The sequence below is a fragment of the Leptopilina boulardi genome, unplaced genomic scaffold, assembly GCF_019393585.1.
Source record: "Leptopilina boulardi isolate dan_hultmark-lab unplaced genomic scaffold, ZJU_Lbou_2.1 LbouV2_121, whole genome shotgun sequence".
NCBI lineage: Eukaryota > Metazoa > Arthropoda > Insecta > Hymenoptera > Figitidae > Leptopilina > Leptopilina boulardi.
This window is the reverse complement of record NW_026137665.1, coordinates 4,839,866-4,854,171: the sequence shown is the minus strand read 5'-3', so window position 1 is coordinate 4,854,171 and position 14,306 is coordinate 4,839,866. Positions and strand designations below refer to the sequence as shown.

Sequence of the window (14,306 nt, the reverse complement as noted above, 5' to 3'; positions counted from 1 at the left end):
ATTTACCTCAAATGTATACTTTATATATACCAATCGATTCGTTTTCATGCAAGGAATACAATTATTTCATATATAAACTTCAATTTAAAAAATCACAAAATTTTATTGCCAAAATGTGAATTTTTGATTTTTCAACTTTTCATTAATTATTTAAATTTAAATTGAAACTATACTTTATATATACCAATTGATTTGTCTTGACGTAAGGAATACGATTTTGTTATATATAACCTTAAATTTATCTATTTAAAAATTTTTTCAATTAAAAAAAAAATTTTGGAAAAAAGACGAAAAAAAATTTTTTTTGTGTGTTTTTTAAATTCCTTTCGTCAGATTTGAGATATTAATGTGATAAATGAGCCTATAAAATTGTATCTAAATCCATTAAAACCTGTCTAAACAAAAAAGGAATCCATACACATACACACATCCGGACAATTGATCAGGATCTCATATAAAATGTTTCTATATTGAAAAAAATTTGTTTCCGCCACTTGGAAAATTTTTATTAGCGAAAGGACTACAAAGCTTCCTCCACGAGGAAGCAAAACGATAAGAAGTGAGGCATTTTATATGAGAATACGTTGTCATGTCTCGTATTTTTCTTAAAATTCAGCAAATTGTAGTGATAGTGGTGCTAAATAAGTGTACAAATTTTGAATTTGAAATTTTTAATATTTTTCGAGATATAATAGAGATATAATAGAGAAAAATGTTGGGAATGTTTTTTAAGCAAAACTTACGCATAAACTTTTAGAAAAAAATATTAATTTTTAAACAATTTGTTTATAACTTTTAAATATGTTCTCCCTCATTTTGAAGCGCGAAAAACAAACATTAGAATATTTATTAAAATCCGCATCCAACGAGCCCTATATGAACTATTTCTGATAAACGGGTGTGAAATTAATAATTAATAATAAAAAACCGCTGCCAAGTTGAAGTATGTATTTTTGTGTTCATTCCATGAACACTTTGCTTCCTCATGCGCATTCACCCTATATTAGGAATAATAAAAGTTTTGGGTATGTTTTGCATAAAAATTAAAAAAAGTTTATCACCAAGAAAAAGCTTTCTAATCTAATTATAATGATTTTACAGATACATAAAGATTTTTGAACAAAAAATGCAAACAGGTTTTTATCAATATTATTTATTTTTAAAATGTCAATAACTTTGGATAAAGTAATCGTAAAATGTTCGTTAATAGGTCAAAAGATGCGTCTTGAAAATCTCTACAAAATGAGACTAAGAAAACTGTAGGTGTCATAACATTTTTTTAAAGTTATAAGCAAAAAACGATTTTTTATGATTTTTAAAATGTCAATAACTTTGAATAAAATGATAGCAGATTGTTCGTCAATAGCTCAAAAAATGCGTCTTAAAAAACTCTCCAAAATTAAGTAAAAACATCCCAACTTTCAAAACATGTGTTTCAAGTTATGGGCAAAAAACGATTTTTCAAAAATTTTAAAAGTCAAAAAAAATATAGTTAATATGTATTAATTTGTCCCAAAGTTTTCTTATTTTATGTCCCCAAGTGAGATCTACAATTTAAAAAAAAAATTCAGCCCTAAAGCTCTTATAGAATTTGAGATATTTATGAAAATGTAATGTATATACACACACACACACACACACATACGGAATGACATTTTCTAAAAATGTCATTTTTGGATTCCTGAGGTCAAAAAACATAAAGATATGTCAAAAAAATGAGTTCGAAAAATTTCGCGAAAACAATACTTCCTCCATGAGAAAGCAATATTTAAATAATTAATAATATCTGAAGAAATGAAGATAAATCGTCAATTCTAATTTTATTTGGAAGATCATCTAATTCTGTGTTAAATAAAACCAGTGTAAATAGCATTTTCAACAATCCAAATTATAAACAGATGATTATTGAAAATCGTTGTTTCAACACCTCACAGCACAACTCGTCAGAGGTTGCCTACCTATACTAGGCATGGTATTTTTCAGTCTTTCTTTAAATAACATTTTACAATTAATTTTCGATTCTTAGTAATACTTAATATTCTTTTTTCGACTCAGAATTAGATGATCTTCCAAATAAAAAAAGAATTGACGATTTATCTTCATTTCTTCAAATGTTATTAATTATTTAAATAATTTTTATTATTAATTATTAATTTCACACCCGTTTATAAGAAATAGTTCATATATGGCTCGTTGGATGCGGATTTTAATAATCATTCTAATGGTGTTTTTAAAATTACTCTAATTTTATTTGTTCGTAAAATATTTCATTTTTTATTAACTTTTGTTAGTTAATTAATTAATATCTCGAAAACAAACAATAATGCCATCTCAAAAATTTAACCATCGATTTATTACGACTTAAACAAAATTCATGATTTTTTTCGCGCTTCAAAATGAGGGAGAACATATTTAAAAGTTATAAACAAATTTTGTTTTTTAAACAAATTGTTTAAAAATTAATATTTTTTTTTAAAACTAATTTTTTTCTAAAAGTTTAAGGTCTTTCTCGTAAAAAACATTCCCAACATTTTTCTCTATTATTAGTAGTGAAAAGTTATAAGCAAAGCAATTCTTATTTTGAATTTAGTGAAGTAAATATAAAATGCTATCAAATTTTATTAATATTGAAGTATATGATATTTACTATATTTAAAAAGAAATTATACATAAGTTCAGATTAAAAAAAATTTTTACACAACGTATATTTACAAAAATTTTAATTGCCCAATTCCAAATTAATATAATTAAAACTATTATCATTACTCTGGCTAATAGTTAAAATATATAACATTTTTTTTAAATTAAAAAATTCTTAAACAATAGTAAATTTGTAAAAAATATATGTAATGGATTTACTAGTCATTGTGACGAAAAATGAAATAAATAATAAAGGAATTATTAAAATTAAGTAATTTGTTTTATTTAAATAAGAATCAATTAAAATAAATTGTTGCATATATTTTTTTTATAACTATTTTTAAAAAATATTCAATCAATAACATTTAAATTCCAATATATAATAATAAATAATAGAAATAAAATAAAATTTCAAATTTCTTTTAATTACTAACAGATTTTATTTACTTCTTGTTTGAAAATTATTTACATTATTATAAATTTGATAAATTTGATTGTCATATTTGTAAACATGAAAATTTGAGAAACACTAGTCAGGGTAATATTATGAATTTATATTGTGTTCCTAAAATGATCGACTTTAACAATTATTATTGCATCCACTTCCAAATATTATTTCCTTTTTTCCATTTGTTATTCTGAGTCTATCTATTCCTCCTTGGATATTCGAAACAACATGACCTCCATATTGGTTGTAATTGCTTCCAACATTTCCATTGTCAACATTGTTACTATTTCCTCCATCGCTCATATATTTTATGTTGTTTCCATTTCCCACATTGTTTCCATTTCCTCCATTGCTTCCATTTCCTCCAGTGTTTCCACCTACATTGAAATAAAATAAGATCATAAGTAACAGCAAGAATATTGAATATTGATTTCGAAATGAATTCTAACGTTCGTTTTAAAAAAAAACACAATCAAGATAGCCGTAAGACAGGGAAAATTTTTGTTGTCAAGGAAACTTGATATATTGAACATTTATATTTACAGAAAAAGGCAATATACTTTTTGAAAACGTAAAATTTTTTAACAATTTTTGATTCTTAAAGGGATAATACTTTATCATCTATTCACCTTTTTTCACTCATTAAAATTTTGTCACCTATTTTGATAATTTCTTAATTTTTTCACCTTTCTCATGCTTTGGTTAATTCACGGATGCAATATTTAAAAAATAATAAAATGTACAATTTAAAAACATTGATTTGAGCTCAGGAATGTTAAAAAAAATGTTAACATTTCTTGACATTCCTTAAGAATATAATTATTACTTTGGAGAGCAGAAAATTGACAGATTTTTTTCTTTTCTATAAATGATTCAATTCACCAATGCTTGCATTATTCAAAATTTTTCATTAATTTAAAAATTATTTAAACCAAATTTCAATAAATCTATCTTTAAATTAGTTAAGGCATTTATTGCGATTAACATTGTAATCGATCAGCTATCAATTTAATCAATCCAAAATTCATTTAACACAAATTTTAAATCTCTTCAAATTTTTAGAACACATTTCAATTTAATTAAATCTTAATCAATTCAAAATTTAATAGATCCAAACTACAATTGATTGTAAAATTTAATTAAAATTTCAAATGATTCAACTTTAAATCAATTATAATTTATATTTATATTATTATATCAAATTTTTAGAATTTTAATTAATCCCAGATGTTGACAAAATAAAATTGTTGTCTGTAAACAACGGAAATTTCATCGGATTAAAATATTTTAGTTTAAGTTGAAATGTTAAATGGAGTCTTTTTTAAAATGTACAAAAAAATTGCAATTCGAATAAAATTGTAAAGAAAATATATCTAGGGAAAAAATGTTTGATCATCAAATATGATGATTTGAAATTTTAATGAAGGTTTTGTGGAAAATGGTACATGTGATATTTAAAAAAAATGATTACCTTCACTCTCCGTTTCGCATCCAATGCAACATAGTTTTGAGGTACACCCGTTTCTGCGACTACCTAATTAAAGAACAATTAATTTTTAATATCGAAATAATAAAACTTTTCTTTATAATCAAATTGTAATATTCAAACAAAATAATCATTTCATAAATTAAATCTGAATTTGTTAATTCTGTAAATTGATTTTGTCTTGATCATATATATTATATAAAATATAAGAAAAAATAAAATTATGATCATTTTCTAGAGTGTGTTTTACACTATAGGAAAACATTGTATTACACATGTAAATTACCTGGACGAGCAAAAGAGTGAGCAACAAGTAGAAGGGTGAAGAAAAGCACAAAACATTTAACAGATGCCATGATCAAAAATCACAATTTTTCCAAAAAAGAGTTGCTGTTTTACTTTTCTAAAAATGGGCAATTGTCGTCTTAAAGAGCCAAAAGACACTGAAGTTCTCAGTTCTTTCAAGACCTTTATATATTCATTTTGTCATCGATTGCGTCCTCTAAGGGGAAGTTGCATACTCCCACTCTACCTGCCGGGCCCTAAACACGGTGGCAGTGTCCAAGTTAGCCCCGTGAGGGGAAGCACTATACCCCCACTCTATCTATCTTTTCGACTCCCCCCTTCCATCATGTTGCAGATTTTGCATACATTAGCGCCATTTGTTTTATTGAATGTTGCAAATTCTTGACCCCCCCCCCCCCTCCCTTCAAGCGCAACGTAATTTATGGATGGCCCCTTACGTGCTTACTCTCAATTCCTCTCTGTTTCTATCAAATAGGGAAATTTATCATTATGTCAATTATAATTTCTTCGAAAGTCAATATTAATTTCAAAATATTGACAAACTTTAAAAACAATTCTAATTATTGAAATATATATGATAAATTTTTCTATTTATGTTGTGTTTAGAGTTTCGTTTATTTGAAAAGTAACTGCTGTTTAAGCTGAATAATAATTAAATTTCAATTTTTTTTTTTTGAAAATAGTTTATTGTGAGTATAATCTGACGTGGAATTCATTGCTAAAAGCGAATATCATTAGATTTTGGAAATTTATTAAGTTTTCATGAACATATTTACGTTTTTTTGAAATGTGTATTGGTGGGGTGAGGTGGCGAGTTAAAAATTAAACATTCTATGCATATTTTTTTAAATTTTATTATTGCCCTACTTTATTATTTCCTATATAATTTTTTTAAATGCTATATACTGGCATTACTCTTCCTGGGCATTGCTGAGGTAAAATACATCTGTTGGACTCAGGGTCCATTATATATCCATTTATGCATTCACAGGTAGGACGACATGACTGTAAATAAAATCAAATGTAAGGTTTAAACATAATTTTCAAAAAAAAAAAAAATAAATAAATCCATTAAAGTACAATGTATTTTAGTATTGCTAGAAATAATTGAAATTGAATTTATTTATTTATTGAAATATATCCCCGTAGTCCAAAAGAGGACTGAAATTTGAAAAATGGAAATTTAATTATATTTAATTACTGTTCAATAATGATTGTTTTTATATTTAAAGAATTTACCATGACACTCGGACAGGGCCGATTATCATTTATATTGAGGCATGTTTTGCGACAAGCACTTGAAGATCCACACTGTGTAAAAATTTCATTGGGTCCACATTGAAATTGATTAAATAGCTGTTGGGGTACTGTAATTAAAATTAAATTTCATTTTAAATATCTATACAGCCACACAAAAAAAAAGTTTTGATCTGGGGGTCTGCACAGAAAAAACCTTGTCTCATTTTTGATGCAAATCAAAATGAGCCAATGCTAAACGACATAGACAGTGGCGCCACCAATCTGGTTCATTTTTGTTGCACATCAAAATGAGCCGCCTACACGCATCATTCTGAGTTCAGTTTTTTTCTGTGTGTCTATATACCTACTTTATGTTTTTTGGGTCGCTGAATCCGAATTCGAGGTCCGTTTTACCCCATCAGATCAGGATTTTGAGATAACCTCAAAAAACCAATATGGCGGACACTTTTTCGAAAAATTCATCGGAATCGCCTGAAACTCGTTACTCGGGTGTCAGTTTTCAAAAATTCAAGATGGCATCTTAACAAATTCCTTAAATGTATCTGCCATGGACATCAGATTCGTTATCAGCGACCCCAAAAACCCCCGAATAAAGAGTTTCAGGCGATTCCGATGAATTTTTCGAAAAAGTGTCCGCCATATTGGTTTTTTGAGGTTATCTCAAAATCCTGATCTGATGGGGTAAAACGGACCTCGAATTCAGATTCAGCGACCCAAAAAACATACAGTAGGCATAGTCAGACCCTCAGATCAAAATATTTTTTTTTTGTGTGGCTGTGTAATTATTTATATTTATTATGTTTTTTACTTATATTTTGTAATTTACCTGTTCTTGGGCATTGATGAGGTAAAACACATCTGTTGGACTCAAGGTCCCTTACATATCCTTCTATGCATTCACAGCCACGATGACACATCTGTAAATAAAATCAAATGTAAGGTTTAAACATAATTTTCAAAAAAAAAATAAATAAATAAATCCATTAAAGTACAATGTATTTTAGTATTGCTAGAAATAATTGAAATTGAATTTATTTATTTATTGAAATATATCCCCGTAGTCCAAAAGAGGACTGAAATTTGAAAAATGGAAATTTAATTATATTTAATTACTGTTCAATAATGATTATTTTTATATTTAAAGAATTTACCATGTCATTGATACACATCGAATTATCTAACTTGTCACATGTGTTGTGACAATCACTTGAATATCCACACTCTTTAAAAATTGCATTGGGTCCACACGGAATAGAATCTATAATTAAAATTAAATTTCATTTTAATTATCTATACAATATTAAAAAAAAAACAAATAAATATTTTTTTCTTTTACATTTCTCACTTATAATTATTTAAATTATTTCTTCTTCTACTAATAGATAGAAACGATATTTAAAAGAAAATTTATTTATCAGAAAAAGATAGTTTAATAAATTATTTAATGAAAAAAATTGTATTATACATGTTTAAAAAAAATTTAACAATTTTTTATGAATATAAAAATAATCATAGTGTAACAAAAAATACTTACGAACTGCAGCAATGGCCAAAAGTAATGAAAGAGTAAAGATTGGAGACATATTGATGAAGACTTGTAAATGTTGAAATACAATTGTTGTCACTAATTAAATGTTTGCAGAACGATTTTTCTTTGTCAAGTATTCTAAGCGACAGTTAAACTTAGACTGTTTGGAACTTGGAAGATACTTTCGAAAATCGATTTTATATTGTCGAAAATTCAGAAAGTGGGAGAAATCAAAAATATTGGGCGTAGACAAATATAGTATTTGAATAATTAGCGGGGGTAATACCACAAACAAGGAAGGCATTTTAATGGGATATCATTTGAAAATGAGATTTTAATACAAGTGAAATAAGTAATTACTTTTGTAAATACTTATTTCATTTATTTATTTCGTCACGTAAGTGACAAAAGTCTCGTTTCACATTAACAAAACTCTAAACACAACATAAATATCAAAATTATTATCGCACATTTCAATTAGAATTGTTTTTAAAGTAATAATGACTTTCGAAGAAACTCTTAACAGAGATATGATAAATTGAAAAAACATTTTATTATCAGTTAAAAATATTGAATATAAAAAATTTTCCAATCTTTTGAGGGTTGCAAACTTTTTTCAGGATAATAAAAAAAAAATTGGAGATTTTGTGAGATATTTTTTATTAACATAATTTATTTGCTATTAAAATTTAGCGAAGATATTTTGCTTGGTTTCTGAAATATTAGATTTAAAAATATTTTTTACATCTTTCACTATTCTCATAAAAGAACAGAGAGATGTGAAATTGTTTTGTTAATTTCAAGTCTTAGTACTTAAAAAAAAAATTTCCAATTTACTTATTAAACAAATTTCTCAATAAATATAATGAAATTATTTAATAATTCATGTAATTTAATTAAACGCTTCTTAAAATATTCACGTTCTCTTTTATTTTTATTGTTATTCGTAACATTATTTTATTTATAAATAAAAGTTTTCGACATTTTGGAAAAAATGAACATTAGAGGATTACTTCAGAAATTTTGCCTCATATTTAAATATTAATTTTATTTAATTTTTTTTTTAAATTACTTTCTACACAATATTAGGTTATTAATATTTAAATTATTAATTTTACCATTATATTTAAATACTATTATTATCATCATTAATGTAAATTTTAATCTCAAAACTTAATTGTAATTCTTTTTTTTTTTTTACAAAATCTTAATGATAAATTATTAATCGCTAGGTCATTTCAATGTCGGTGGTGAACAATTTTAATTTAAAAACAACTGTATTGGGAGTTGTAACATCGGCTACATATATTTCATCGCCTTCATTTAAACCCAATTCATTTAGGGTTTTTGATAAATTTTCTCGTGTCTTCTCCTCGATACACAATGGATATGTGACCTTAAGAAAACAAATTTTACAATTTCTAATTAAATAAATTTTTAATTTTTTTCAAAATGTTTTAAAAAGATTTTTCAACTTTCTCTTATTGAATATTAAAGTGAGGAACCAGTGAAATTTCATTCTATCAAAATTTAGACTAATAAAAATTGACATTGTTTAAGGGTTAACAATTTTTTTTTTACATTTTTTCAGAACCTGAAATTATATTCCAATATGAAAAATTAAAAAAAGTAATTTTTAACTATTTTACAATTTATTCCTATTTTTCAAAAATTTCATTCTTTTGAAAAAATTTGAAATTTTTCAAAATTCATACGATTGATTATTCAGAATCGTGAAAAAAACCGGTCCCTCTCCTTAACATACAAATTTTATGATAAAAAATTCAATTAATTGTTTTTGTCTAAAATTAATTTGTTACCAATTTTTATTTGACAAAATTTCATTACCTAGAATTTACATTAAATTGAATTTTCATTTCTTTGAATTATTATTTAACAGAAATTCAGTTTTACAGAAATGTTACTTAATTAAATTTTACAGAATTGAAAATAATTTATCAACTAATTTTAGATAAAATTTTTTAAAAGTAATTGAATTTTCTTTCTAAATCTGAATTAGTAAAAATATTTACTAATTTAAATTTGTGACTCACTTTTTGCTTTAGAATTAGTTAAATTTTACTAAATGTTAGTTAAAAGTTACTAATAATTAATAAAATCTTACTGATTCAGAAGCAAATAGTAAGTCACTAATTCAAATTAGTAAAAAATTAGGGTCAGTTGGGGTAAATGAGGACAAAATCGCTATTTTTCGCATAAGCGTCGCAAGTGGTGAATTTACAACATTTTATAAAAAATTTCTTTGATTCAAAACACTCAAAAATTTCTTTTTCGTAAAAGCAAAGAAAAATTTTTTTAATTCAAACAAATTTTACCTTTGATTCAAAAAGAGCGATTAAAAAACGATTTCTTTGTTTCAAAGAAATCTTTTCTCTGGGTGTACACTTTAAGCTTCATTTTAAAGGGTAAAAGAAAGAAAAAAATAGGTCTTTTATTAAAATTTTATTTTGAATTTTATAAAAAAAATTTGCAAAAAATATACAGGTCAAAATTTTGCTCATCCTTTTATACTTACAATAGTTGTGATTCTTCAAAAAATCCAATGTTCACATTTTGGCCTCACAACAGAAATTTAGCCCCATCCCTATTGAAAATCCCCACATGGGAAACCACATGGGATCCTATGTCAAAAACTATGTAAAACCTCATTCCCCATATGGGAAACCACATGGGATCCCATATAAAAACTCATGGGAAATTGGGACAGGAATTGGCATAGGAAAATATCAAAACGAGGTTCCTCCATGTCATTTCCTATGTCAAATCCCATGTCAAATATCATGTTAAATACCATGTTAAATACTAATTGAGATCCTTTATCACTTTTTTGAAAAATTTTCCCATGTCAAACCCCATGTCATTTCCCAAGTAAAAACCTTTATCATTTTTTTGAAAAATTTTCCCATGTCATTTCCCATGTGAAATCCTTCATCATTTTTTTGACAAATTTTCCAATGACAAATCCTCTTTCGCCCTATCGAAAATACCCACATGGGAAAGCATATGGGAATCCACAGAGGAAATGGAATACGATAAAGGATTTCACATGGCAAATGACATGAGGTTTGACGTGGGAATTGATATGGGAAAATTTTTCCAAAAAATAATAAAAGATTTCACATGGGAAATGACATGGGGTATGACATGGGAATTGACATGGGAAAATTTTTTGAAAAAAATGATAAAGGATTTCACATGGGAAATGACATGGGAAAATTTTTCGAAAAAATGATAAGATTTCACATGGGAAATGACATGGGAAATGACATAGGAAATTTCAATATAGATGTTGATCGTCATTATAGTTTCATTGTTTCACCACCAGATGGTGAAAATATTTTCTCTCACAGTTGAGATCAGTCTGGAATACTATAAAAGCTGAGAGTCTAAGGCAGAAGTAAAGTAAACTTTTTTTTATTTTCAGATGAGTTGAAGTATTATTATTTGATATTTAATCAAATAATTAATTTTTTTTGTAAACTGCCGCCTGCATAAAGCAGCCAACTAAAAAATTCCTGAATAAAATCCTTTATCGTTTCCTATATGTAAATCCATGTGAAATCTTAGGTTGAAATTTCAGAATCTATATAAAATCTTATATGATTTCCTATGCTTGAATCTATTTGTTTTATCATTTGGAAGAATGCACATGAAATCGTATTCCATTTCCCATGTGGATTCCCATATGCTTTCCTATGTGGGTATTTTCGATAAGGCGAAAGAGGATTTGACATGGGAAAATTTTTCAAAATAATGATAAAAGATTTCACATGGGAAATGACATTGGAAAATTTTTCAAAAAAATGATAAAGGTTTTTACTTGGGAAATGACATGGGGTTTGACATGGGAAAATTTTTCAAAAAAGTGATAAAGGATCTCAATTAGTATTTAACATGGTATTTAACATGATATTTGACATGGGATTTGACATAGGAAATGACATGGAGGAACCTCGTTTTGATATTTTCCTATGCCAATTCCTGTCCCAATTTCCCATGAGTTTTTATATGGGAAACCATATGGTTTCCCATATGGGGAATGGGGTTTTACATAGTTTTTGACATAGGATCCCATGTGGTTTCCCATGTGGGGATTTTCAATAGGGATATGCGTTGCTATACAGTTCACCAAACTTTTGGTTAAATCAACCCAAACTTTATTTGATTCAATCAAATTCTTTCCTTATTCGAAATATTCATATGAAAATAAACAAAGCAATTATATCAATGAAATAAATATTTATTTGAATTTAACAAATTTTGTTTGAAGTAACCAAAAAATTGTTTAATCCCTACTGAAAAATTCCCCAATTTCCATATAATCCATAAAGGTTTCCATATAAAAGCACAGCGGAATATTTTATTATATTTTAATTTACTAGTAGTAAATATTTTTAATTTATTGAGTGACCACAAAACTTTGTCAGATATTGTGTACCTGAGGCATTTCATATAAGAATACGGGGTCATGTCTCGGATTTTTCTCAAAATTCGGTATATTGTAGTAATAAATAATAAATTTAGAAAAGAAATTTATATATTTTGTTTTATTACTTCATATTACCTATTATTAAATATTTTTATTTTATTGTAAAGAATAGCGTTTTTAAAACGTTCATAACTTTAAAATAATGAGACATACAGAAATTGTATCAAGACTGTCATTACAAAAGTTTCGAATTGCCGCCCCTTTGACTATGAACATCAATACTCATTGAGAGACTCTATGATACAGCACTGCCTGCCGCCCCACTACAACGCATTATATTTAACAAAACTTTCATTCAATAAAATTTCTATTCTATCTAATTTTTATTTATCAGAATTCTTATTAAACAGAATTTCATCTGAGTCAAATTTTTAAATGTCAGAATTTTCATTAAACCAAATATTCATTTAAATTATTAATTTATTTATTTACGGGACTTCAAAAATAAAGTATCCTTTAAATACAAATTGTATAATATATATGTATAACGCTGCTATTTAGGAAAGAAAGAAACTAATTATTAAATAATAGATTATAGGCAGTGCTGTTATTGACAAATACAAAATATTAGAAATGACCGTGTAAGGCAGAAGCTTTCTCTATACTTTAATTTTTGAAAATGTCCACGACACAGATCTTCATTAAAATACTATTAGTATGCGTATTAACTAAAATAATCACTTTTAATTTCCCAGAGATAAAAGTTATAAACAAGTTGTAAATTCTGATGTTCATTATACATGAACATTTTGCTTCCTCTTTACGATCAGCAAAAAAATTTGCTTCCTTGTGGAGAAAGCATTAACATTGAAATAAACATAGAAAAATAATATAATAATAATATAAACATTTGAGTACCTATAGATTTCAGTTAAATTTAAAGAATTAATGGAAGTTAAAAAATCAAAAATTCACAATTTAACTGAAATTTCTGAAAATTAATGAAAAATAATATATAATTTCTAACTATTTACAATTATATCGGTTTGTTTCAATGCAAGGAACACAATTATTTTTATATTTAAACTTGAATTTAAATAAATACAAAATTTTTCAGCTAAAATGGGAATTTTTTTTAACTTTCATTATCTTATTAAATTTACCTCAAATGTATACTTTATATATACCAATCGATTCGTTTTCATGCAAGGAATACAATTATTTCATATATAAACTTCAATTTAAAAAATCACAAAATTTTATTGCCAAAATGTGAATTTTTGATTTTTCAACTTTTCATTAATTATTTAAATTTAAATTGAAACTATACTTTATATATACCAATTGATTTGTCTTGACGTAAGGAATACGATTTTGTTATATATAACCTTAAATTTTTCTATTTAAAAATTTTTTCGATTAAAAAAAAATTTTGGAAAAAAGACGAAAAAAATTTTTTTTTTTTGTATTTTTTAAATTCCTTTGGTCAGATTTGAGATATTAATATGATAAATGAGCCTATAAAATTGTATCTAAATCCATTAAAACCTGTCTAAACAAAAAAGGGATCCATACACATACACACATCCGGATAATTGATCAGGATCTCATATAAAATGTTTCTATATTGAAAAAAATTTGTTTCCGCCACTTGGAAAATTTTTATTAGCGAAAGGACTACAAAGCTTCCTCCACGAGGAAGCAAAACGATAAGAGGTGAGCCATTTTATATGAGAATACGTTGTCATGTCTCGTATTTTTCTTAAAATTCAGCAAATTGTAGTGATAGTGGTGCTAAATAAGTGTACAAATTTTGAATTTGAAATTTTTAATATTTTTCGAGGTATAATAGAGATATAATAGAGAAAAATGTTGGGAATGTTTTTTACGCAAAACTTACGCATAAACTTTTAGAAAAAAATATTAATTTTTAAACAATTTGTTTATAACTTTTAAACATGTTCTCCCTCATTTTGAAGCGCGAAAAACAAACATTAGAATATTTATTAAAATCCGCATCCAACGAGCCCTATATGAACTATTTCTGATAAACGGGTGTGAAATTAATAATTAATAATAAAAATTATTTAAATAATTAATAATATTTGAAGAAATGAAGATAAATCGTCAATTCTTATTTGATTTGGAAGATCATCTAATTCTGTGTTAAATAAAACCAGTGTAAATA

General features: G+C 25.9%; 2 protein-coding genes and 1 long non-coding RNA gene across 6 annotated transcripts in view; 1 reads left to right on the top strand and 2 right to left on the bottom strand.

Moving 5' to 3' along the window:
• LOC127285551 (uncharacterized) overlaps nucleotides 1–14,306 on the top strand; it is a 182,397-nt gene that overhangs the window by 158,654 nt on the left and 9,437 nt on the right. The gene's annotated exons all lie outside the window — the stretch shown is intronic.
• LOC127285518 (N66 matrix protein-like) overlaps nucleotides 1–14,306 on the bottom strand; it is a 31,499-nt gene that overhangs the window by 13,246 nt on the left and 3,947 nt on the right. The window contains exons 1-3 of one of the 4 annotated variants that reach the window (XM_051311603.1): nucleotides 4,861–5,039; nucleotides 4,560–4,622; nucleotides 3,057–3,465 (exon numbers count right to left, since the gene is read on the bottom strand). The exons of 1 other annotated variant lie outside the window; for it this stretch is intronic. In XM_051311603.1, the coding sequence (XP_051167560.1) occupies nucleotides 3,221–3,465; nucleotides 4,560–4,622; nucleotides 4,861–4,930 (378 nt within the window). In that variant the 5' untranslated portion in view covers nucleotides 4,931–5,039 and the 3' untranslated portion in view covers nucleotides 3,057–3,220. Of the gene's footprint in view, nucleotides 1–3,056; nucleotides 3,466–4,559; nucleotides 4,623–4,860; nucleotides 5,060–14,306 lie in introns of those variants that run through there. 2 more of the 4 variants (XM_051311613.1, XM_051311623.1) reach the window with 2 other exon arrangements.
• Nucleotides 5,719–7,852, bottom strand: LOC127285507 (zonadhesin-like). Its single transcript, XM_051311567.1, has 5 exons — nucleotides 7,675–7,852; nucleotides 7,292–7,398; nucleotides 6,967–7,057; nucleotides 6,120–6,247; nucleotides 5,719–5,885 (listed from the first exon to the last, which is right to left on the bottom strand). Exons 1-5 carry the CDS (start codon nucleotides 7,721–7,723, stop codon nucleotides 5,772–5,774), a joined length of 489 nt encoding a protein of 162 aa, XP_051167524.1. The 5' UTR covers nucleotides 7,724–7,852; the 3' UTR covers nucleotides 5,719–5,771.

What these genes read in the sequence shown, in the direction of transcription:
- LOC127285507 (XM_051311567.1), bottom strand. Translation starts at nt 7,723, where the DNA reads ATGTCTCCAATCTTTACTCTTTCATTACTTTTGGCCATTGCTGCAGTT. An exon ending in TTTGGCCATTGCTGCAGTTC is followed by an intron (nt 7,399 to 7,674) that starts GTAAGTATTTTT and finishes TTTTAATTATAG; the next exon opens with ATTCTATTCCGTGTGGACCC. An exon ending in TCATCAATGCCCAAGAACAG is followed by an intron (nt 6,248 to 6,966) that starts GTAAATTACAAA and finishes TTTTAATTACAG; the next exon opens with TACCCCAACAGCTATTTAAT.